Source organism: Oxyura jamaicensis, chromosome 20, assembly GCF_011077185.1.
Source record: "Oxyura jamaicensis isolate SHBP4307 breed ruddy duck chromosome 20, BPBGC_Ojam_1.0, whole genome shotgun sequence".
NCBI lineage: Eukaryota > Metazoa > Chordata > Aves > Anseriformes > Anatidae > Oxyura > Oxyura jamaicensis.
Genome location: NC_048912.1, coordinates 944,195 through 967,946, shown reverse-complemented (window position 1 = coordinate 967,946; position 23,752 = coordinate 944,195). Strand labels below are relative to the sequence as shown.

The following is a 23,752-nucleotide window of genomic DNA, read 5'->3' as shown; positions in this document are numbered from 1 at the left end:
AAAAAAAAAAAAAAAAAAAAAAAAAAAAAAAAAAAAAAAAGCTCATCCCTGCCAATGATTTCAGAATTTCAGAGCAGTTCAGTTGGCAATGCCTTGATGTCTTTATTTGGAGGAGTGTTTGCCTAATTGCTGTGTAGGTGAGCAAGAGCTTTCATGAAGTCTTTGGAAGCAGTGTGCAGAAGTCTCTTTGAGGAAATTATAACCATAGAAAGGAAAAGACTGTGTTGTGTAGGAAACCATGCAATCAGACAGGATGCTTCTAAAATCCATAGGAAGTTCTTTAATTTGTCAGTTTCTAGAATAACTGTAAATTGTCCACTGCTGAACTCTCCCTGATTTGACCTCTATTTTGACTTGACTGTATATCCATGTATATAAGGTTTCAAAAACCTCACCTTTTTTAGTTGCACAACTCTACGTATGATGACAACTTAGTTTTTTTGGCAGAAGTTAAGACAAAATTCACGTTTCTTTCGGTTACAGCTGATTCACTGGAAAGCAATGTCTCTGACCAAGAAAGTGACTCCAACATGGATCTGCTGCCAGGAATATTAAAGCAGCCATCTTTGACACTTGAACTCTTCCCCAATCATACAGACAATCTTAATCCCTCTCATCGGGTAAGGCAAAACTTGTACTGGAAAATGGCTTTCTTTTTGTTTTACTATGGTTTGTTATGTTTTGGTTTGTTTTGAAGAAGCACACTGGCAATCCTACAGTATTTTTGACAGTACACAATTCAGTTTCCTCATTCTTAGATGTTAATTATTAACAACAACTTCAGTCCTGCTAGCATTTGCACCTGCAGTAGGAGATTGGTAGACTACATTTATTAAATATAAATTAATATAAATTAAACAATACTGAGTAGAAACATCCTGCATACTTAAATTTTGAAGTATATGCAGGAAAAAGTATATGCAGTATTTACAAAGTAATTCAGACTCCAGTTCATGCTTGGAAATGTAGGATGGATTGACATGAAGACGTTTCATACTTTGCCAGTTTAAAATATCATGGGTCAGCTGTGGTTGAATTATCAAATGTGAAGTTGCTTTTGTATGGTAGCAAAACAGAAAACGATGAACAGCATCACTAGTAGGGCAAGTGAAGTGATCGTCCTGCTCTACTCTGTGCTGGTGCGGCCTCACCTTGAGTACTGTGTGCAGTTCTGGGCACCACAGTACGAAAAGGACATTCAACTGTTGGAGAGTGGCCAGCGGAGGGTGACAAAGATGGTGAAGGGCCTGGAGGGGATGACGTATGAAGAGCGGCTGAGGTCACTGGGCCTGTTCAGCCTAGAGAAGAGGAGGCTGAGGGGGGACCTCATTGCAGTCTACAACTTCCTCGTGAGGGGGTGTGGAGAAGCAGGTGACCTATTCTCCATAAACACCAGTGATAGGACCTGCAGGAACGGGGTGAAGCTGAGGCAGGAGAAGTTCAGACTAGGTATCAGGAGATTTTTTACTGAGAGGGTGGTTGCACACTGGAACAGGCTCCCCAGGGAAGTAGTCACTGCACCAAGTCTGTATGAATTTAAGAAAAGTTTGGACTGTGCACTTAGTCACGTGGTCTAAACTTTTGGGTAGACCTGTGCGGTGCCAGGAGTTGGACTTGATGATCCTTATGGGTCCCTTCCAACTCGGAATATTCTATGATTCTAACTTCTATAACAGTTAAAGGATTTACAAGTGCTAGTTTATTGTATAAAATTCACTTCCAAATGTACTTAGTTATTGATTTAGGATCTTTGAGAATGTTTAAAAAAGAAATTGATGAGTTTTTAAGATTGTTAAATGACTAATCTAAATAATTGCGGTTGCCTGGATGCATTTTTATTGGACTTACTGCAGAAATTGACTATTAGTATAAACACAGTAAAGCTGGGGACAAATAAATTCAAGTGTAAGGCAGGAACTTTAGTTTAGCTCACTGGATTGGATGGGGAAATTAGCAAGGAAAAGCACATTTCCTTGGGCAGTGTGCAGCTTTGCTCTAACATATTGAAATAATAATGGAAATATCATAAAACACTGCCATGATAGATGTGCTGGGTCTTCCACAATAGCATGGGAAAACAGCAGTGCATGTGCATGTTTCCTGGGAACACAGAGCAACTGAAATGAATGCAGCTCAGATATATGCAACAAAGCTGGGAAATAAAAAATAATTGACATTGTTATCAATTTATAAAGAAAAAGGAGACTTTTCTCTCATTTATGTTGAATATAAGTATTGTGGAGATCCAAATTACTGCTTTTAAGTGGGTAGTTCCACTGTAGCTGTCCCATCTTAATCATTGCCAGAGGTTGTACCTGTTTGAGACTAAGGAGCAACTGTGGAGATGCTGTAGATAAATTTCTGGACTTACAATGTTTGCAAATGCTGCTTTTCTCTTGTGTTCAAAACAGCTCAGTCCTACTTCCAGATCCAAGAAAGTGCCTCAGGGCCGGACCATTCCACCAATGGGACCTGAAACCAAAGTGTATGTGGTTTGGGTTGAACGTTATGATGACATAGGTGCGTAGAATTCTTATTGTTCATTAGTGTAGCCACAGAACAGAAAAACAGAGGAAAAAAATGGTTTCATTCCTCTGTTAAAGAATGCTAAATCCTTATTAATTTCTGTAACTGACACTTAAGATTCTAAAACTGGTCTGATATTTAAGTGATGGTCCATGAGGTGTAAATGAATCACTGGATGTAGGTCTGGAGATTATTTTAACTCTGGCAGTACATGTGAAATACCCTTATGCACCCTCTCCCTAAGCTTAATGTATAAGGCTAGTGTGCCCCCCCATTACTGAGTTCTTCTCAGCTGCTGTCTACTCAGAATGGAGCTGTTATGTTTCCTTTAAAAAAATGACTTTCTGATTAGTTTTACTTTTGATCAAATGATTTCGTGCTGAAGGGATCATCAGCTTCCTTGTTTTGATGGTGCCTTTGAAACTTTCTACTTCAATCTGTCTTGTGGGAGGGCTCATTTACTCTTTGCTCAGGGTGCCAGTTTGGATGGTGCTGTGTGGTCCAGTTTCCTTTCTACATGCCGTTATTCAGGCAGCGTCCTGCTCCTTCTGCTAAATTAATGCTCTTTGGGTTGTTGTTTCCTCCCTGACTCTGGATGCTGAGTATCCTGGGAGAGACCCAGCTTTGTCCATCCTGTTATAGCCATAATGTGGACAGTGGTGGGCAGCTGTCCCTGAGGCATGAGGAGTCTTTCGTCCCCAAGAATTTCTGCATACTGGTTCAAAGCCATAGGCCAGGCTTTAGTGTGATGTGAGAGCCTGTCTGTACTGACCTAGCTTGGTAGTGTCTGTAAGGCTGCCAGCAACAGACTCTATTTTACATTGTTTATTCTGCCTTTGTTTCTAATCGTAGTTCCTAGTTTAGCAGTAAGAGGGGACCTCAATTAACTCCTAGTCCTCCTAGAGGAAAGCAACCAAGTGAGTAAGAGATCAGGCTTCCCATTAATTGCAGGTGTAAACTCTTTCCTTTCCTACCAAGGTCTCTGACAAATATTTTCTTGTCCACAGTGCATAGTGCAGAGCTTTGCCTGAGATCAAAATACACACCAGTTCTGCAGCATCACCTCCTTATCCAACCATTGGCCCAGAGGGTGTTCCCTTAGCTCCAGGAGTTCCTCAACCACTTCTCTTCCTGAGATTCTGTCCCTTCATGGGTGGCAGCTAAAGCCAGCTTACTGGAGAGACAGTGACTGTGCTACACATGCATGTTTCTGCTCAGCTGCTTCTTTCAGCAGCCATGGGAATCTCCCAGAGCTATGGGCCTGAAGATGAAGAAATGAGTCTGTGAGCCTCAGTAAGGCTGGCAGTTGGATGACTGAGGGAAGACTCTTGAAAGTTTCTCGTAGCCCAGAGGCTTTGCCTTATGCTGCTTACATTTTTGGCTTTAGTCTTATGTTTTATGAATCTGGACAGAGGAAAAACTGACTTTATAGTCTAGGCTATCACCCTTGTGCCAACTGCCAGTCCTCCATCTCGCTCCATCTCAAAATACTTCTGTGCACACCCCCACCCCTCCCATTGTCTTCCTCTGCTAGATACAGGTTTTGGGTGCACTCAACACCCCAGTTCTAATGCCAGAAAGTATTTTCAGGCCTTACACTCTTTCTAAGCTTCAGCCCCTAAAAAAAATATGGATGTAACTACTACATCCCATTCCAGGGATTCAAGTTCTTATTTATTCCTTCTGCACCTTCATTATCCAGGGAATTGTTACCAAGTGCAAGGCAGCAGAGTGGTAGGTTATGGTGAGGATTTGCAGAGACTGGACTCAAGGAACAATGCCACGTTTGCCAAAGCAAACTGTTATTCCTATGTGGGGTGCTCAAAGGAACTACAGATGTGAGCAGTGGTATCATTTGAAGTTCCAAGCACTGTTTTTGAGGCTGATATTTGCATATGGGAAAAGAAGCTACTGAATAATAATTTGAAAGTTTTTCTTGTTGTTGTGAAACACTTCAGCTCCTTCATGTTTTCATTGTTCTTCTGGAGATTTTGACCTTTGGGATTAAGAAAATTGAGGGTCTGGGACATGTGTTACCTAATCCATTGAGCACTGGATGAATGAGGTGTGTCTATATACTCCATGTACTGCTTATGCTTAAAACAGACCAACTGTGTTTCCAGAACATCCATGGCATAAATGCTTGAGGATTGTGTCATTTTAACTAGTGATAACTGATCCTTCTTGGTACCTAAATAAATAAAACTGGGGTCATTAAACTTTATTCCATGCGTCCTTTTCACATAGAAAACTTCCCCCTCCCTGATCTGATGTCTGAGACGAGCACTGGTGTGGAAACTACAGCGAACAGTAGCACTTCCGTAAGGTAAGGCTACTCTTATTTTCATTATTTTTCTAGATTTTTGCAGACAACAGTCTAGGCTGCACTTCAGAAGAAGCCATAACTGAATTTATTTACATTCTTCAGTTTTCACAGGGAACCCCAAAAACTGTAGGCAGTCTTATTAAAAAGACAGTTGATTTCCTTTAGTGTTTCTATTGGGAAAAAAAATGAAAGGGCTTTTCATATTGCTGTGGTGTAAACATAAATTAAGTAATAGAATATGTGTAGTTTTATTATTCAGTCTGTGATCAGCATCCTTCCTGATTTTCTCCCTTGTGAGGTAGTTAATGCTACATACATGTCATGAGGCTTAAAGCCCTGTGTGGAGGACTTTGAAATTCTGGTGACAGAAGATCATAGAAACAGTATAGTTGATGTAACTGTTCTTAGGTCCAGAGAATGCACATAGGAATCATAGAATCATTAAGGCTGGAAAAGCCCTCCAAGGTTATCTGGTCCAACCATCACCCTACCACCATGTCCCTAAGCACCATGTCCAACCTTTCCTTAAACACCACCAGGGATGACGACGACGCCACCTCCCTGGGCAACCTGTCCCAATACCTGACTACTCTTTCTGAGAAGAAATGTCTCCTCATTTACAACCTAAACCTCCCCTGTGCAACTTGAGGCCATTCCCTCTAGTCCTATCATTAGTTATCTGTGAGAAGAGGCTGGTCCCCAGCTCCCCACACCTTCCTTTCAGGTAGTTGTAGAGAGCAATGAGGTCTTCCCTGAGCCTCCTCTTCTCCAGACCAAAACACCCCCAGCTCCCTCAGCTGCTCCTCACAGGACTTGTGTTCCAGGCCCTTCACTAGCTTTGTAGCCCTTCTCTGGACATGCTCCAGGGCCTTGATGTTTTTCTTGTAGTGAGGGGCCCGAAGCTGAACACAGCACTCGAGGTGCAGCCTCACCAGAGCAGAGTACAGGGGGACGATCACCTCCCTGGTCCTGCTGGCTACACTATTCCTGATACAAGCCAGCATGCCGTTGGCCTTCTTGGCCACCTGGGCACACTGCTGGCTCATGTTGAGACGAGCATCAATCAGCACCACCAGATCCTTTTACTCTGCACTGCTTTTGAGCCACTCTGCCCCAAGCCTGTAGCATTGCATGGGGTTGTTGTGACCAAAGTGCAGGAACTGGCACTTAGCCATGTTGAACCTCATCCCATTGGCCTCTGCCCATCGAAAGAACCTAGCCAAGTCCCTCTGCAGGGCCTTCCTACCCTCTGGCAGATCAACACTTCCCCCCAACTTGGTGTCATCTGCAAACTTACTGAGTGTGTCCTCAATTCCCTCATCCAAATCATCAGTAAATATAGTAAAGAAGATGGGCCCCAACACCAACCCCCCTGAGGAACACCACTGGTGTCAGGTCGCCAGCTGGATTTCACTCCCTTCACCCACCACTCTCTGGGCTTGGCTGTCCAGTCATTTAACTCAGCAAAGAGTGTACCTGTCCAAGCCATGGGCTGCCAGCTTCTCCAGGAGAATACTGTGGGAGACCGTGTCAAAGGCCTTGCTGAAGTCTAGGTAGACTAAGTCAACCACCTTTTTCTCATCCACCAGGCAGGTCACTCAGTCATAGAAGGAGATAAGGTTGGTCAGGCAGGACTTGCTTTTCCTGAACCCATTCTGACTGGGCCTGATCCACCGTTTGTCCTGCATATGCTGCATGATTGCATTCAAGATGACCTGTTCCATCACTTTTCCTGGTACCGAGGTCAGCCTGACAGGCCTGTAGTTCCCTGGGTCCTCCTTATGACCCTTCTTATAGATGGGTGTCACATTAGCAAGTCTTCAGTCATCCGGGACCTCTCTGGATGACCATGACTGCTGACAAATGATGGAAAGCAGCCCAGTAATCACATCTGCCAACTCCCTTAACACCCCTGCATGGATCCCATCTGGCCCCATGGACTTCTTGACAGTCCAGGTGGAGCAGCAGGTCTTAACTCTTTCCACCTGAACTGTGGGGGGTTTATTCTGCTCCCCATCCCAACCTTCCAGGTCAGGAGGCTGGGTACCCCAAGGATAAGTGGTCTGGCTAGTAAAGACAGATGTAAAGAAGGCATCAATAACCTCAGCCTTATCCTTAGTAGTCATGTTCCCCCCTGCATCCATTAAAGGACTGAGATTCTCTTTGGCCCTCCTCTTCGTGTTAATATATGTATAAAAACATTTTTTGTTAGTGGCCCTAGTGGCTAGGTTGAGCCCGTGCTGGGCTTTGGCCATCTTGAGTTTTTCTCTGCTCAGCTGGCAGTTTCCTTGTACTCTTCCCGAGTTTCCAGCCCCTTCTTCCACCAGACATAAACTCTCTTTTTCTCCTGGACACTCAGCAGAAGTTCCCTGTTCAGCCATTCCAGTCTTCTTCCCTGCCGGCTCATCTTACGGCACACGGGGACAGCCTGCTCCTGAGCCTTTCAGACTTCCTTCTTGAGGAGCGTCCAGCCTTCCTGGACCCCTCTCCCCTTCAGGACTGGCTCCCAAGGGACCCTCCCTACCAGTGTCCTGAACAATTCAAAGTCTGCCCTCTGGAGGTCCAAGGCAGCAGTTTTACTGGCACACCCTTCCCCCACCCCCCCCCACCCCCACCAATTCACCAAGAATAGAGAACTCTACCATTTTGTGGTCACTCCGCCCAAGACAACTCCTTACCACCACATCTCCTACCAGTCCTTCTCTGTTCGTGAACAGCAGGTCTAGCGGGGCACCCCTCTGGTAGGCTCACTAACCAGCTGAGTCAGGAAGCTGTCCTCCATGCACTCCAGGAACTCCTAGGCTGCTTCCTCAGGACTGTGTTGTATTTCCAGCGCATGTCCGGGAAGTTGAAGTATCCCATGAGAACAAGCGCTGACGATTGAGTGACTTCCACCAACTGCTTACAGAATGCCTCTTCTGCCACTTCATCATGGTTTGGCGGTCTATTACAGACCCCCACCAGGATGTCCGCCTTGTTGGCCAACCCTGATCCTTACCCACAGGGACTCTACCTTATCATTCCCAACCCTGAGCTCAACAACATCAAAACACTCTCTAATATAGAGTCACATCACCTCCCCTCCTAAGTTGCCTGTCCCTTCTGAAGAGCTTGTAGCCATCCATTGCAGCACTCCAGTCATGGGAGCAGTCCCACCACGTGTCAGTGTTGGCAACGAAGCTATGGTTTGCCTGCTGCACAATGGCTTCCAGCTCCTCCTGTTTGTTGCCCATACTGCATGCATTGCTGTAGATGCACTTCAGCTGTGCCATTGCCCTCACCCCCAACCCTGGGACTCCTCCCCCAGGCTCACCTCTATCAAGCCTCATTTTCCCCCTGCCCTCCCTGCTGGTTTAGCCACAAGACATTTTAGCATCCTTTAAATACTTAATCTATGGATGAAAAATGACCGCTTTAATTGAAACACTGCTAGAGTGATGAACTAGATTTAACAGCCATATATTTTTCCTTAAGATCTGCCATTCCTGAGAAAGAAGTTCCTGTGATCTTCATCCATCCTTTAAACACTGGCTTATTCAGAATAAAACTACAAGGAGCAACTGGGAAATTCAACATGGTTATCCCATTGGTGGATGGAATGATAGTCAGTAGGAGAGCTCTTGGTAAGCTAAAGATGTTTAGGAACTCCTGTGTTTTCTTTTGTTTTTGTTTTTGTTTTTTCTTTTCACACAGGGGCATTTCAGTGACTGATCCAATCCATCCCATTTGGCGTTGACTAACTCTACCATCACAGAGCATTTCAGTACCCTGCCAGCAATATTTTTGTTTGTACTCCTTCACAAAAAGTAAATACAAAAGGAGTGCTAATTCCAGCTTTATTCATGCTATGTGTTTCCATTTTTCTGTTATGCTGTTAGTGTGAAATCTGGCTAATCCCAGCGATTTAATGCAGAACAGAGTTAAGGATAGCTCAGGGACTGTGGTGTGTGGGTGGTGATATATCTGCAAAATGCATGGTCTGGAATTTTTCATTGGAAGAAGTACTGGGCATGACAGCACATCTTTGTTTTGTTCTTTTTGCAGCAACAGTGGGAGCAGGAACAGCAGAGGGAGCAGGTGCTTAGCAGTTAGCTGGCAGCATTGCTCAATCGGCTGAGCTGTAGGCTCCACTGTAACTGTAAGACTGAGGTGAGGGCATGGAAGTAGTAATGGAGGAAGGAAAAGGAGCAGTTTAGGTGGGAGAGATCAGAAATGGGGCTCAAAAATGTTTATCACTGGGAGCCAAGGTGCCGATGTTACCTGACTACCAGAGGATAGTGTTGAATTTTGAATTGTGCTAGCATGCTGTGTTTGGTCCTTGTGGTTTAGAAATAGGATTGCAATTAAAAGCCACAGAGATTGTCAGGCCTGTGTTAATGGGTGCATGTGTGCTATCTACCTTCTTCTGGGTTCCTGGGTATATTAATGACTCAATCTTGGGTATCTGTGCTATTATAAATTCAGTAACTGGAAATCTTACTCTCCAGTAAAAGCTATTCCCAGGGCCGATTGAAATGAATAAACTCACATTAGGGTACTTGCACATAACCATAAAACTAATATTGTAGGGATCTGTTGGGGGTGACTTCCAGGTTCTGATTTTGCTTGTCATTCAGTGATGGGGAAATTAAAGCCAGTTTGGGCTTTCAAATAAACTTTGTGAATTCAGCTGATGACAATGGCTTATACTAATAAAGAACACGGTGCGTTTTCTTAGGGTTATGCTGTCTTTTCAGGAGCAGAACATAATGAAATTTGTCTGACCTCTAAGTTTAGCATATGTGGTTTGTGGTTGTCAGGAATCAGGTCCTCTAAGTAAGGCAAGCAGTGTTTGTTGCAGTTTCACTGACACTCTTCTATAGGCAGAAAAGGAGTTAATGGACACTTTTCATAAAAGTTGCACATGAATTTAATTTTGGAATAGAAGAAAGTCTACTGCTGGTTTTGCCTAAATATTAGCTACTTAGGTTCTGAACCTTCTCCTCCCAGCCGTATGCAGAAGTATGAGTTAGGGAAGGGCAATCGCTGTGACAAAGCCATGAGGGCAGAGAAAACTGTTTGTAGCCACAACCCACAGTCTTTCTTTGCCCCCGTTCAGAGAGGATGATTCTGTCATCCCTGCTGGTGCTGTGCTGGATTTTGTATTCTTGCTGTTATCAGTGCTCATATGGCTCCCCAATGTTACCTGTTGCCACCTCAGACGCAGCTGAACTCCACATGTCCTCATGCAACGTAGCCTTGAGCTGTCATACTGCTTTTATGGTGTTGGGGTCCTACGTTGTTTCCCTGCTTGGACCTGAGGGAGCTGTTGCCGGCTGCTGTGCAGCACTGGCAAAGCAGGGAAATCTTCCTTCTCCTCCAGCTGGATTAGAGTACCATACACTTCATCCCTTTCTTATTTGTGTTTGACAGTAGAGCGGTCTCACAGCCCTGGGGACCATGGACCATGATTATCTGTTACCAGCTGGTCTTTCAGAAAAGTTCTTGACTTGGTGCTGCTGAGCATCTTCCCCTAGGTTTCTAGATGGAGCAGAACCCAAAACTTCCTTTATCTGTGAATCCAGCACAGGGGCAAAACTTAATTTGTTTAAACTTGATTACAACATTGTTTCTTTTTCAGGTTTTTTAGTGAGACAAACAGTAATAAATATTTGTCGGAGAAAGAGGCTGGAAAGTGATTCATACAACCCCCCACATGTCCGCCGAAAACAGAAAATAGCAGACATTGTCAATAAATACCGGAACAGGCAGCTGGAGCCAGAATTTTATACCTCACTTTTCCAGGAGGTTGGGCTCAAGAACTGCAACGCCTAGGCCATTATCCTTCCAGGACAATCAGATCAGAGCTTGGTGGCTACAGTAATGAAAACAGTTAAATAACAACAAATTTCCCCAGCCCTCTGGAATTCAGGAAACCAATATTCTAGCACAAGTCAGCAGTTACCATGTGGGAGGAATGAGAAATGCATCAAAAACATTGCAGTTGGGATATTGACTCAATTCACCTACCCTCAAAAGATTACTGAATTCCAATCTTCCTGGATGCTCGCAACATAATCTTTTCACCCAATCATCTATTCCAGACTAATTAGGAACTGTGTCTCATTCTGTGAGAAAACGATCAAAACAAAAATATCTCTGCATATTAGTAAGGATAACAAAATACAAACAAACCTGCCTTCAGACACCTCGCTACACCCTCTTGTTAAAGGAGAAAGGAGCAGGGTCTCTCCTTTGAGGAGAGACTTCTTTCTGAGCATTGACTATCCCTGCAAGAACTTAAGAAGTTTTCAACCCCCCTTCAGAGTACAACAGAAGATACTTTGCTGCTTGTAACCAATTTGTGTACCAAAAGGAGGAAGAACATTCGGAAATATCAGATCATGAAATTCATAGGGAAGATGCTGGATTTTACAGTATCCTCCTTTGCTGGGCATGAGTCTGTCTGCATACAGCATTTCTGTCATACTGAGAACAAACACAACACCTGAAATTACCAGGCTTTCAAACATAAGTTATTACTAGATAAGAGTTCTTGGTCATATAAAAACAGGATTTTGACTTTCAGGTCTGTTGCAAAATGTCACCTTTAATTTTAGCAGCTTAATTTTATTTTTTTATGTAATACTTATTTTGAAATGTCCATAGCACCTAGTCGCCGTTTCCATTAAAAGCATAAACATTACTTGCTTTCCTTCCATTGGCTTGAAATCTGAGATTCTGGGGCTGCCTAAAGCCTGCCATTTTTTTTTATAGCATAAGTGTTTTTTGCAGCTTCTACACTTCTCAGAAGCTCCTCAAAGGGTAAAACAATTCAAAAAGAAAATTCAGGAGCTCTTCTTTTTTTCCATTAATTTGCTATTTCATGAAAGTCCATTTGGAGTTATAACTTAAAATCATTTTGAAGCTAGCGTGCTTTCTCACTGTCAGCCGCAGTGGTTCCTTTTCTCCTAGGTCAGAAGATTTCCTCCAAACTGCTGGTGTCTCTCTTGACCCTACTCAGGTAAAATATATGAATTGTTGGCTTTCATCCCAGGTGAAACAGGCCAGTGTGGATTTAGTTCTCTTTGATCATTGGCAACTTCAGTTCAAGTGCTCTGTTACCTCTGCGGCCACATTGCTGTCTGCTGAGCTCACAGCCAACAAGCTGTCCTCCAGGAGTAGGTTTTTGAATGAGGATGCAGATAAAACTTAAAAAAAAAAAAATGTAAAAGGCATACTTTCCTTTTCAGACCACTGCTTTCTCATATGTTTAGGACTTGAAGGTTGTGTTGGGAAAAGATGTTTACAACTACACATTTAATACTGGGAATATAAGAGCTGCAGTGGGCATTTGCATTCTTGGGAGTGCTTTCAAGCTCCCAGCGCAATCTTAACTTGTGTTGCAGTAATGAATCATCACTGGTGCTCCTGTGTAGGTGCAGTTTGTGATCACTGGCAGCAGCATGTGTTCTTCTCCTTCCAATAAGTAGATAGTATAAGAGTATAAATGTAAGTAGGAATTTGTGGAGCCCTTCACGTTATTTTAAGTTATTTTTCAGAAGCTTTTGAATATGTATTGCAGTAATGCCTGTGAGTCATTTAATTTTGATATTTCAGAGTTAATTTTTGCAACAGTTCTGACCTGAAACAGTCTTAATTGTTTCATTATAACTTACCTGCCAAGGACATACTCTGTCTCTATCTTTTTATGTGGTTTTTCATGGCTGATGCAAACACAGGGCCCTAAAAATACATGTGCAAGGACTTTCAGGATATCAACCAAAAGGGGTTTGGGGTGACAGATGTGGTTGTTACAGGGGACAGGCATACATGCCTCTCAACTCAGGAGCTCTTCATTTTGATCCAGATGAATCTCAAGTGGAAAAATGAAACCACAGAATGAAAACCATTGTAGAAGTGAGCATGGTAGCTGGCCTGTGCTTATGTGATTCCCTGGTTGCAAATGGCAGCAGGTGTTGCGAGTCAGCATTTGGGTTTATTGGCAAAGCTGTGAAGGGAAATTTAGCTTCATTTCTCTGCTAAACTTTTGCTGGTATCAATTTAATGCACGGACACAAATTTACCCACATTTTGTATGTACCTATTGGATTTAAATAATGCCCAAACACACTTTAAACCACTGACTAAAAGGCATGACCAATGCATGTGTAACAAAAATAAACATACCGAGCAATCAAATGTTTGCATATCTTCAATAACTTAAAACCCACATACCATAGCTACAAGTGTGTGTTATATGCAGAATCATTGGTTTATATCCTAGTGAGCTACAAAAGATACTTCAGGTACTTGGGTACAGTCAGTAACAAAGATGTGGACTTGGGGGAACCCTGGATATGTTCTGCAAAGTCCAAGATAGCCAAATGGACTGCCTGAAATACTACTCTTTAAAAAGACCTATGCTTGGCTGAAGAATAGTTCTTTGGTCTATTTCCATATTTCATCTAGATCATGAGACAGCACCCACATGAGCATTAATAACAGTGAAAGCCATGTGATGTTTCAGAAATCTTGAAAGAAGGTAACTTTTGCATGCACTGTTGCTGTTTATCCTGCAGCCTGGGTGAGTAGGCACTTAAAACTTGCTTAGTTTGATTTATAAAATCAGCTGTTTAATACTTTTACACATTAGTGGTATGACCTAGCCATAAATTTTTAGGTTTTGCTGTCTGGAAAGGTGAACCTTCAAGAAAGTCACAGTTTAGTATAAAAGCATTGGTTCCAGAAATGTGTTGTCATCCCATTTGGTTTGGATGCAAACTGCAGTAGTGAATGCCTGTGGTAGACTCATGCCATGGAGCGTGTCTACCAGCAGCGTCCCTCATCCCCCTGTGCACAGAAGTCTCCGCTGACATCATCGTAAAATGTAAGCCACCAGCCTGGGAAAAAAATCCCTGTCTGCTCAAAGTTTGTGGCCAGACTTCACTGGCTTTAGTTAGTCCAGGATGGAGCCTAGAGCTTTTTCTTCAAAAGAATTAGAGCAAATATGAGATTTCAGTTGTGATGTTACTGTCGAGATTCCAGACTTCTGTTTTTTTTTTTTCCACCACAAACAACTGTATTGAGTTTTCAATTTTACAACTTGCGTGTCTTGGTTTTGCATTGTTAGTCATCAGAGAGGATGAATATTGACCACTTTCTTTGTGTGTAGTGTGACATTAGCCTAGACTTCTGCACATTGCATAGAGTGACAAAAGCTGAGTTTCAAATGTGACACAACTAAACTGAGACTTTTTACATAAGACCTTTCATGCTGGGTTCATGATTCTGCTTTAAGTGACAGCATCCTTTAATGGTGCAGAAGGAGGGAGGGTAACTGTCACCCTGCTAAATGCAGTGTTGACATTACAGAAATTTTAGTACCTTAATAAAGACTCATTTAAAGAACTTATCTTAAAGGTACTTTAAAAAAGCATTACAAACTTACAGCAAAGGGGAGAGGATGGTGTCTGTAAAAATAAGGTGTAGGCGTGGACAGCAGCATGTGCGCGACGGCTGTAGGGCAGAGCAGCTCTAGATGCTACACTGGCTGCCCGGGCATCTCTTCCCTGCAAGGTTCTGCATGCTCCGAAAGACAGGAGAGCTAAATTTCAATCTAATAGACAAATTAAATGTGATTTAATGACTGCATAATTGAGTGATGTCTTTGAAGGAAAACACAGGCATTTTCCACATGGATTTTAGCAGGAGTAATTTGCAATGAGAATGCCAGATATCACATGCTTCAAATCATATACAATTTGTATGAATTTCTGTATGTTGCCAAGACATGATCTTTTTGTTCTTACTGTATTTTTCTGTAAATATTCCTGGCGCTAAGTTGTAAAGTAAAGGCAAAATGTAAATATGAAGATGTGAACTATGTTTCCTTGTCTCTAGTACTTTATCTCTTATTTGTTTAGGGAAGGCACACAAAGGCTTGTTTGTATTTATGCCAATTCTTTGTCCAGGAGAATCACATCAAATATTGAATGTAACACAATTAGTCCAATAAATTTTAAAGATTCTTATCTAATAGCTTTGCAGTTTTGATTTTTAATATTTCCCAATGCCTTTGGTTGAAAATATCAACCCATAGTGAGGATGTTCCCCAGAGCAATAGCAGACAGATGTAGTAAGATTGCGCACCCTCTACTACACAGCAGCTATGGTAACAGTGCACAAGCTTATATTTAAGGAAATCACGTTGCACCTTGACAGTGGGTGGGAGGGGAATGACGAGTTGGAAGCACTGCTTTTGGAGAGAGGCCTGGTGTTCCTGATATGCAAAGGTTCTCCATTTTTACTGTGCCCTCCTCTGTATCTCAGGTCCACCTGCTTTTGCAGCTGGCTGAATTATGCTGTAGGGCTTGGAATGTTGATGCAGTAAAGCAGTAGAGTTAAAATGCAGTGCAGAGTCCCACAAATGCCATAGAAACAGCTTTTTTTTTTTTTTTTTTTTGTAAGGATAAAGGATTTCCAAGCTCAATCACTTGGATTAGGAGAGGAATGGAGCAGCAGGGTCAAGCAGCAGGCTTGCAGGCAGCAAGCTTGGAAATCAGGAAAACACCGACAGAAAGCAGTGCTGGAACAAGGAAACAGGTTCTGCCAGCTGACCATCCCTCAGCCTCCTGGGAGTCAGGGTGCTCAGCACAGCACTCCCTCGCCTTCACCAGGGTTCCCCAAATCAGTGCCGCAGCCTTTGCTGGAGCAGGGCCCTGCCCGCCCCTTTCAGCGCTTTGCTGGCACACACCAACCTGCAACAGGGGGGTGGCTGCACAAGCGGCAGCCCTCAACACAAATAGCTGCCTCTGGGACATGGGCTTTTCATGAAATCTATTTACAGATTAGAAGAAAAACATTGAAATGACCCTTTCAGAAACCTTAAACAGGGCAACGCAAATGTGGTGGTGGTTAGGATTTTTGTTTTCCTGTTGACTCCGTTTTCAAGGGCTTTGGCTGCTTCTCCGTGCTGTGGGATTCCGGACTGTGCTCCTCTGCGGGATCACCTCCAGGAAAGCTTAGGGCAGGTCCTCTCCAGATGGTCAATATGTCCTTCCTTGCAGTCCCAAAGCAGAAAAGGTTTTCTGTGGCTCTTTTTGAAGGTCTGGTTACTTCCTTCTTCAGCCAAGTGAAGTAAAAAGCACCAGGCAGAGCCAGCCATTCACCTCCCATGTGGCCAGGAAACCTTTGAGGTACTTACCACGCTATTCTGCCACTGTTCCTGGCTTCACATTGACCAGGCTTCTTTTCTGACAACTTTTCCCCAGTCTTAGCTCTGTGGAACACAGCTTCTGGTCACAAAGCAGCTGCTGTCTCTGTTGTCACCTTAGGTTTGTAGGGACAAGCAAGCACTGCTTGGAGCTTACCTGCCGTGGCTGTGCCAGGAGCTGCTGCTCCCAAAACTCCTCCCCAAAAAAACCTTTCCTTGGCCACAGGGAGCAAGTCTCCCCTCCCTCTGCGGTTATTTGCCCTCTGTCATTGAAGGCCTGTCTGCCAGGAGGGAGGTAGTAGGGCAGTGGGGGCTGGGGCTGCCTTGTGCTGAGCTGTGGCTGTGGGTGGCATTTGCTCCGTGCTGCCAGGATGCCACTGGGCTGTCCCCAGGCTGCCAAGGTGCCAATGCACCATCTGTGAGCTGCACCTGTGACGCCAGGGTTTCCCCAGACCACATGGGTGCTGATGGAGCATCCCTGGGCTGTGGCGTTGTCGTGGCAACCGGCCACATCTCCAGGCGTTGCTGTGGTGACCAGGAGCATCCCGGGGGTCCCAGCCTTGGATTGCTCCCTCTCCTGTGTTTTCGCACGCTGCTGGAGGCAAGCCCCTCTGTCTAAGCACTGCTCTTGCTGTGCGGCGGTGCTGGGGAGGGGGCTGCTGCGAGTATCTGGAGCCAGGAAGGTGCCTGCAAAGCGTAAAGCTGTTTCCTACTGCCTGTGGGAGCAGCAACATTTTCTGCTTTTATATGGTGCATCCAAAACACCTGCCCTGCAAACCAGAGCTCACCCCTGCTTTTAGCCTCGCTACAGGTATCATGAAGAAGAAGTAATGCAAGATGGCTCCAGTGCTCTGGTCAGGTTTTCTTGCAAAGCTTTTACTGGGAAAGGCGGAGGTGATGCCCCCATACACAGTTTCATGGTCAAAGGCGCATGTATGTGGCCCCAGTGTTGTTTCCGATTTCACTCTCACCATGCACCAGGCAGGAGCAGAAGGTGTTTGTGGTGCCCTTGGACCCAGCTGGGTGTTGTGATGCTGCCCCTGAGTCCCCCGGGACCAGGGGGATGGAATGTGGAGGCCAGGGGCCAAATGTTTGCCAATACCAAAACAGGACAAGGCGTGATGTGTTGGTAACAGGAGGGGACGCTGCCAAAGCACACCTGCCCTCCTTGCAGCAAGAATGAGGCAGGAGCAAGAGCTGAACCCCCAACAGCCCATGACTGAGGCCCATTTGATGACATTATTAAATGATACAGTGCATTTTCTGCCTCTTAAAGTACTTAATATATGTGCCCGTGTGATTCATTATTATTATCTAATAAAAGATTATCTGACTCACTTTCATGTTTCTTCCAATTACAAATTGAAATTGTTCCCACTATGACCTTGCAGCTGCTAGATTTTTCTAAAATTAGCCATAATGATGCATTTTACTAAGATAATTAATGATCTAAACTGAGAAAATTGAGTAGTAGAACTACTTCACATGCCGCTAATTATCTTTTATTATGTCATCTTTACATGCAAATAAAGAAATATTGTGATTATTTTAAATACTGTTTTCATTAGCTAATATACTTGTTAGCATAGCGATGGCTCGATTCTTCCTCTGCAGTAAGAGCCCTTGGGGACCTGGCTGCTTATTGACTGCAGAACTCTTATTTTCTGTTTAAGAAAATACAGTTAAATTCAAAATTTGGTTTATTTTGTCAAGCACAAAACATGAAACAACGGGGATGGATTTTCCTAACCCCTAGCAGCCTCACAGTAATTCATGACCGAGGGCTGGGGTGTCAGCATCACGCCTGGTTTGTTCCTAACACCTCCTCAAGAAACCACTGCGATTTTCTGGGCTGGGTGCGCTTGTGCCAAGGAGCCGTCAGCCCTGGGGGGGTTTGCCTGGGTGTGCTGGGAGAGGAAACCAATGGCCGCAGGAGTGGGACAACCCAAAAAAATGGTGTGGCATGGAGCTAGCAGCACCCAAGGCACTTGCTGGAGGTGAGAGTGGTTCCCCAGGCTGTGCAGAGAGGGAAGGGCAGGCGTGCTCTGCACCAGGAGCCTCTTCATAGGAGGCCACACCTTGCTCAGGACATGCAGTTTTGTGTTTGAGCAGCTCCACAAATTCTGTGACGAAATAAGCAGCCTGAAGGGGTGAAGAGAGCATAGGATGTTCAGGAAGGCCTTTGTCACCATGCCCCATGTGGCCATCAGGAAAAGCTGCTGAAAGGTGGGCTTCGTGGACAGACAGGTGGGGGGGGGGGGCTGAAAACCAGCTGAATGGCTGAGCCCAGGGGTGCTGATCAGTGGAGCAAAGCCAGGTTGGAGGCCAGTAATGAGCAGAGTACCCAGAGGGTCCATGCTGGGTCCAGTCCTGATCAACTGCCTCATGACGGAGCTGGCTGAGGGGACAGAGCGCACCTTCAGCAGGTTTGCCGATGACACAAAGCTGGGAGGAGTGGCTGAAGCAGCAGAGGGTCACAGTGCTGTGCAGAGGGTCCTGGGCAGCTGGAGAAAGGGGCTGGCAGGAATCTCCTGCAGTTCAAGAAGGGCAAGAGCCAAGTGGTGCCCCTGGGGAGGAAGAGGCCCAGGCCCCAGAACATGCTGGGGGCACCCGGCTGGGAAGCAGCAGAGCAGGGAAGACCCTGGGGGATACCAATTTGCCCATGAGCTATTATGGCAAACGTGGACAACATTGTCCTGGGCTGCATTAGGAGTGTTGCCAGCAGGTTGAGGTGCTCCTGTCCCTCTGCTCAGCCTTGGTGTGTCCACATGCTTTCTACGATGGAGTGACTGCATCTGTTGACAAAGGAAGACTGACCAATGTCCTCTATCTGGACTTATGTAAGGCCTTTGGCACGGTCCCTCATGACATCCTGATCTCCAGATTGGAGTGATGTGGATTTGGTGGGTGGACCATTCAGTGGATAAGGAATTGGCTTGGAGGCCACACCCAGGGTGGTGCTCAGTGGCTCCATGTCCAGGTGAAGGCTGGTGATGAGCGGTGTCCCTCGGGGTCTGTCCCTAGGACTGGTGCTGTTTAACGTCTTTATCAATGACATGGACAGTGGGATCGAGTGCGTGCTCAGCAAGTTTGCAGATGACGCCAAGCTGAGCGGTGCGGTTGATACCAAAGAAGGCAGAGATGGCATTCAAAGGGACCTGGGCAGGCTGGAGAAGGGGGCCCATGTGAACCACATCAGGTTCAACAAGTCCAAGTGCAAGGTGCTGCACCTGGGTCAGGGCAATCCCAGATGTGAGCACAGACTGGGAGAAGAACTCATTGAGGGAAGGACTTGGGGATTCTGATGGATTAAACGCTTGACATGAGCCAGCAGAGCACGCTTGCAGCCTAGAAGGCCAACTTCATCCCAGGCTGCATCGACAGGAGTGAGTGGCAGCAGGGGAGGGAGGTGATGGTGCCCCTCTGCTCTGCCCTGGTGAGGCCCCACTTGGAGTACTGCATCCAGGTCTGGGGCCCCCAGCACAAGAAGGACAAGGGTCTGTGAGAGCAGGTCCAGAGGAGGGCCGCAAAGATGATCAAGGGGCTGGAGCACCTCTCCTATGGAGAAAGGCTGAGAGAGCTGGGGCTGTTCAGCTTACAGAAAAGGCTCTGGGGGAACCACATTGCAGCTTTTCAGTACTTAAAGGGAACTTATAAAAAAGATGGAGAGTGACTCTTCACTCAATTAGATAATGACAGGACAAGGAGGAATGGTTTTAAACTAAAAGAGAGGAGATTTAGACTAGAGGTTAGAAGGAAATTCTTCACTCAGAGGGTGGTGAGGCATGGTTGCCCAGAGAGGTTGTGGATGCCCTGTCCCTGGAGGTGTTCAAGGCCAAATTGGATGAGGCCCTGGGCAACCTGATCTAGTGGGTGGCATCCCTATGGCGGGGGGGGTTGGAACTAGATGGTCTTTGAGGTCCCTTCCAACCCAAGCCATTCCAAAACGTGGAGTGCTGGGTCCAGTTCTGTGCTCCCTGGTGTAAGAGAGGCATGGAAAACCAGAGAGAGTCCTGCCTGGACATAGTGCTGGGCGAGCTGCTCTGTGTGTCCTTGCTGGAGCAGCGGTGGCACCAGAGGAGCTCCAGAGGGCCCTGCAAACCTCAGCCACTCTGTGATTCTGTGACAGAGGCTGCCCATGTCCCTACCATGGTTGGGGTCAGGGATCTGGGAGAAATGATGTGTGGAGGACACAAAAGAACAGGAGATAGGGAGGGGAGATGAAAAAAAGGGGCAATGGATGGGCAGGCCTGGGGAGGGTCTTCCTGCAGCACCAGAGCAGTAGGTGTCCCCTCCTGACCAGCACGGAGCCCAGCCATGGCCCCAGGAGAGTCCCAGAACTGGAGAGCTTGTGCTCTGCTGGCTGGGCCCTGCAGAATGCCGGGTGGCTGTAGGAAGGACGTCTTCAGCTCAGGCACCCTGCACAGCCCAGCAGCATTTGGTTCCGCACCAAAAAATGTAGCAGGGTGCTCGGGGAATCATCGGCAGGGAGGGCAGAACAGCTGCTTCTGCTTTGTTCTTGAGGACTGTGGTTCTGTGAGAGGCAGCAAAGAGGCCCTTGGTGGAGCCCCAAGTCTCTGTCCCCTGCCCCTCCCCCCCAGCTTTCTTCAGAGGCTTGTTGCTCCTAAAAAAACTCAGTGAGAGCTGGCTCAGGACATCGAGGTGCCATTGATACTCCAGCAACATCCATGTGGAGGACTTGATGGGTTTTCTTCCCCAGTTTTCTTCTGCTCCATCCCCTCCATCACTGGGCATATGGCTGGAAAAATCTGGAGGGGAGCAGACTCCTCCAGCTGACACGGAGTTTGCCTTGGAGAAACAGCTTTCTGCAGAGCTGCCGCTTGCCTGGGGCTGCCTGGAGGGGCGGCCTGTGCCAGGAGGACTCCACATGCTGGTAGCAGCACTATTTGAAATTAATTGGCAGTGCTGGCAAGGTGCCATGCCCCCCCACCTGCATGGTCCTGCTCCCCATCGGGAGACGTTGTGGGCTGGCTCTGCCTGAGTGCTACACCGTAAATCTGCAGCAGAACACATTTGTTAGTGCTTCCCTCCTGCAATGCCCCCAGAGCTCATTTCCATCCTCTCTCTCACTGGTGGGAAGCAGCTGTTGGTGCTTTTACAGCTTGAAGACTCTGTTTTGGCAGCCGGGACCCTTCCCAGCATGGGCAGTATGAGCAGAGGATGCTTATGCTTCCTTCAACCTTTAGCTCTTAAATCACAGCTGTAAATAAAGTGGGGAAACGACAGGATGACACATGGGTTGTTACAGCTGTAGAATGACTCAGAGGGATGGAAGGGATTTGAGGCTGGTCACAGTGATGCTTGCTTTCAGCTTACAGGTCCAAAGAGGTCTGTGCTGGAGGTGAGGGCATGTCTCCCATAGCTCGTGCTGCCTCCTGTGCCCCTGCTGCAGGAGATGAGACCCCGTGAAGGAGATGACCACAGCTACTGGGGACACCAAGGCCTTGGTGAGATCCAGCCACAGTGGGAGCTGGTGGGCACTGGAGTTTGGAGTAGTCCCCAGAGCAAGGTACTGTATGAATGTCTACAGGAAGGGCACTGGAGCAAGAGGGCATCCTTTTCCGAGGACACCCAAGCTGCTGGTGTCCTACATGGAAACAGGGACGCGAGGCACAACCGAGAGCAGTGAGGTCTTGCAGCTTTTCCCAGATTGACCCTCCAGTGCCTCTAGGCTGTCCCCTGGCTGGGTCCCCTCACCCCGCCTCTCCATGTCCTCTGAGCTTCGCAGGAAGAGGAAGTGACAGAACCCTATTGCTGAGGTGCTGCCAGGCACAGCTTGTGCAGCCATGCTGATGGGCCATAGACCAGGCAGCAGAGCTACGCAATGACAGAATAAAGGCATGTAATAAATCTGCCTTGGACCACAAGCTTTATGGGGCAATATGGGTTTTGAAAAGGAGGGGCTGGCAGTGCAAATGGGATGGGATGAGCTCACATGGTCCATTCGGTGTCCCAGGGGTAATGCAACAGAGGACCAAGACTTTTCAAGCAGAGGAGCCTGCAGGCTGTGGCACCCCTGGTGAGCTGCCAGCCACAGTTTTGGAGAGGGCACGTGCAAAGCCAGGCAGCTTGGTGTGCAGCACAGTGCTGGATGCTGCCAGCTGGGCCTTCTGTCCTCATCCTCTTCTGCCTGGGGCGAGAGGAGAAAATCAGCATTGTGACAAGCAGGGCCTGAACTGCTTCCTGCAGTCCAAGCACTGGCTCACCAGCTGCACAGAATGCAGGGCAGAGAGGAGCAGCCCAATTACTGCTTCTCATCAGGGGAGTGAGCAAGACCCCGGGGCTGAGCGGCACCATCCCTCTGTGCTGCCTCCCTCATGCCACCATCCAGCATCCCTGGCAGGGCTGAGGCACGCTCAGGCTGCTGCCTTCAGTCGCCACAGGCGGCCACAGCCCAGGGCCCCAAGGCCGGGTGCTGAGCGGGGTAGGATGTGGGCCTGGGAAACGGAGCAGGTGGCTGTGCCCCTCATTGGCCCTAAAGCCAAACCCCCAGGGAGACAGAGGGGCCCCACATGGCTGTGGGATCCCAGCCCTGCTCCTTTCCTTAATCCATCCCTGAAGGCCCGACCAAGGGGCCCAGCAGCACTGGGCCAGAAGGGAGTCCCTACCCTGCAGGACACAGGCCTTGTGTCGCATCGACAGGTGCTGTGCTGGTGTTGACGGCCCCCATGTACAGCGTGCTCCTCTTCCTCCTTCTCCCTTCAATTCATTTTTGCTTTGTATTTTTCAAAGGTTTTGCTTCAAGATTTCCAAATAGGAACCCAAAACTGTGGGTTTATGAATGTAGCAAGGGAAGATTTAATACTGAGTTTTTTTTTTTTTTTGTGGCATTGGAAAAGATTGCGCCTTCCTTGATTGTAGAGAAAAAGAGATCATAGGGAGGCATTTCCAGGCTGGCTTTCAAGCAGATCTTGCTTGAAGTTTCCCTGGAGGGGTAATATCAACAAGCATCTGTGCCATCAAAAAGTGCAGAAAGCCCCAGCTTTGGAAAAGGCCAGGACAGTAACTCACAGCCCAGCATTGGCATCTCTGCTCCAGACTTGGATCTTATCAATATCTGCTTGCCTGGAACACAACACAGGTTGCTGGTCACAAGGGGTCAAATCTCTCAGTGAGGCAACCCTTCACAATGGTTTATGAACCTTAGCTCTATTAAAGGTTTCACAGAGCCATAGCCTGAGTGAGCACAGGCGACAGCGCACAGGGGGATGTTGCACACGGGGATGTTGCACACAGGGATGGTGCATACAGGGATGTTGGATGTAGGGCTATCAAAGCCATCAGTGTTCAGGGGGGAGGCCTCAGCTGCTGAGCCCCGGCTGCTGGGGCATGATGAAGAATGCCTGGCTTGGCTGCTTGATTTTATTTATTTATTTTCCAAATGTTCAAAAATCCTTAAAATTACAGAGGTTCTGGTAAAAACTGAAGGTACAGCCCAGGCTCCTGCAGCCCTGGTGGCCCTGGCTGCCAGGGAGCTCTAAGCCCTGGGGATGCCTTCACCAGGGACAGGGAGCACTTTACAGAGCGGTAGGACAGGGTGACAGCCCATGATACCATTGAAAAGCAGGGGCACATGGCCACATCCCTGCATGGTGCCTCTGTCATCATGGCAGCACATGGGCCAAGGTTGGCACCTCCTGCAGGGTCTCTGAGTGGGGAAAGGCACCAGGGCACCCTGAAGCATG

The 23,752-nt window shown here is 46.7% G+C and overlaps 1 protein-coding gene across 4 annotated transcripts in view; it reads left to right on the top strand.

The window, feature by feature from the left end:
• The window catches only part of RALGAPB (Ral GTPase activating protein non-catalytic subunit beta), a 71,387-nt gene extending 56,517 nt beyond the window's left edge, over positions 1 to 14,870 (top strand). For all 4 annotated transcript variants that reach the window (XM_035343704.1, XM_035343703.1, XM_035343702.1 and 1 more), the window contains 5 exons: positions 484 to 620; positions 2,412 to 2,520; positions 4,774 to 4,852; positions 8,327 to 8,475; positions 10,473 to 14,870. In XM_035343704.1, the coding sequence (XP_035199595.1) occupies positions 484 to 620; positions 2,412 to 2,520; positions 4,774 to 4,852; positions 8,327 to 8,475; positions 10,473 to 10,666 (668 nt within the window). In that variant the 3' untranslated portion in view covers positions 10,667 to 14,870. The remainder of the gene's footprint in view (positions 1 to 483; positions 621 to 2,411; positions 2,521 to 4,773; positions 4,853 to 8,326; positions 8,476 to 10,472) is intronic.
• Positions 14,871 to 23,752: the final 8,882 nt, after the last annotated feature.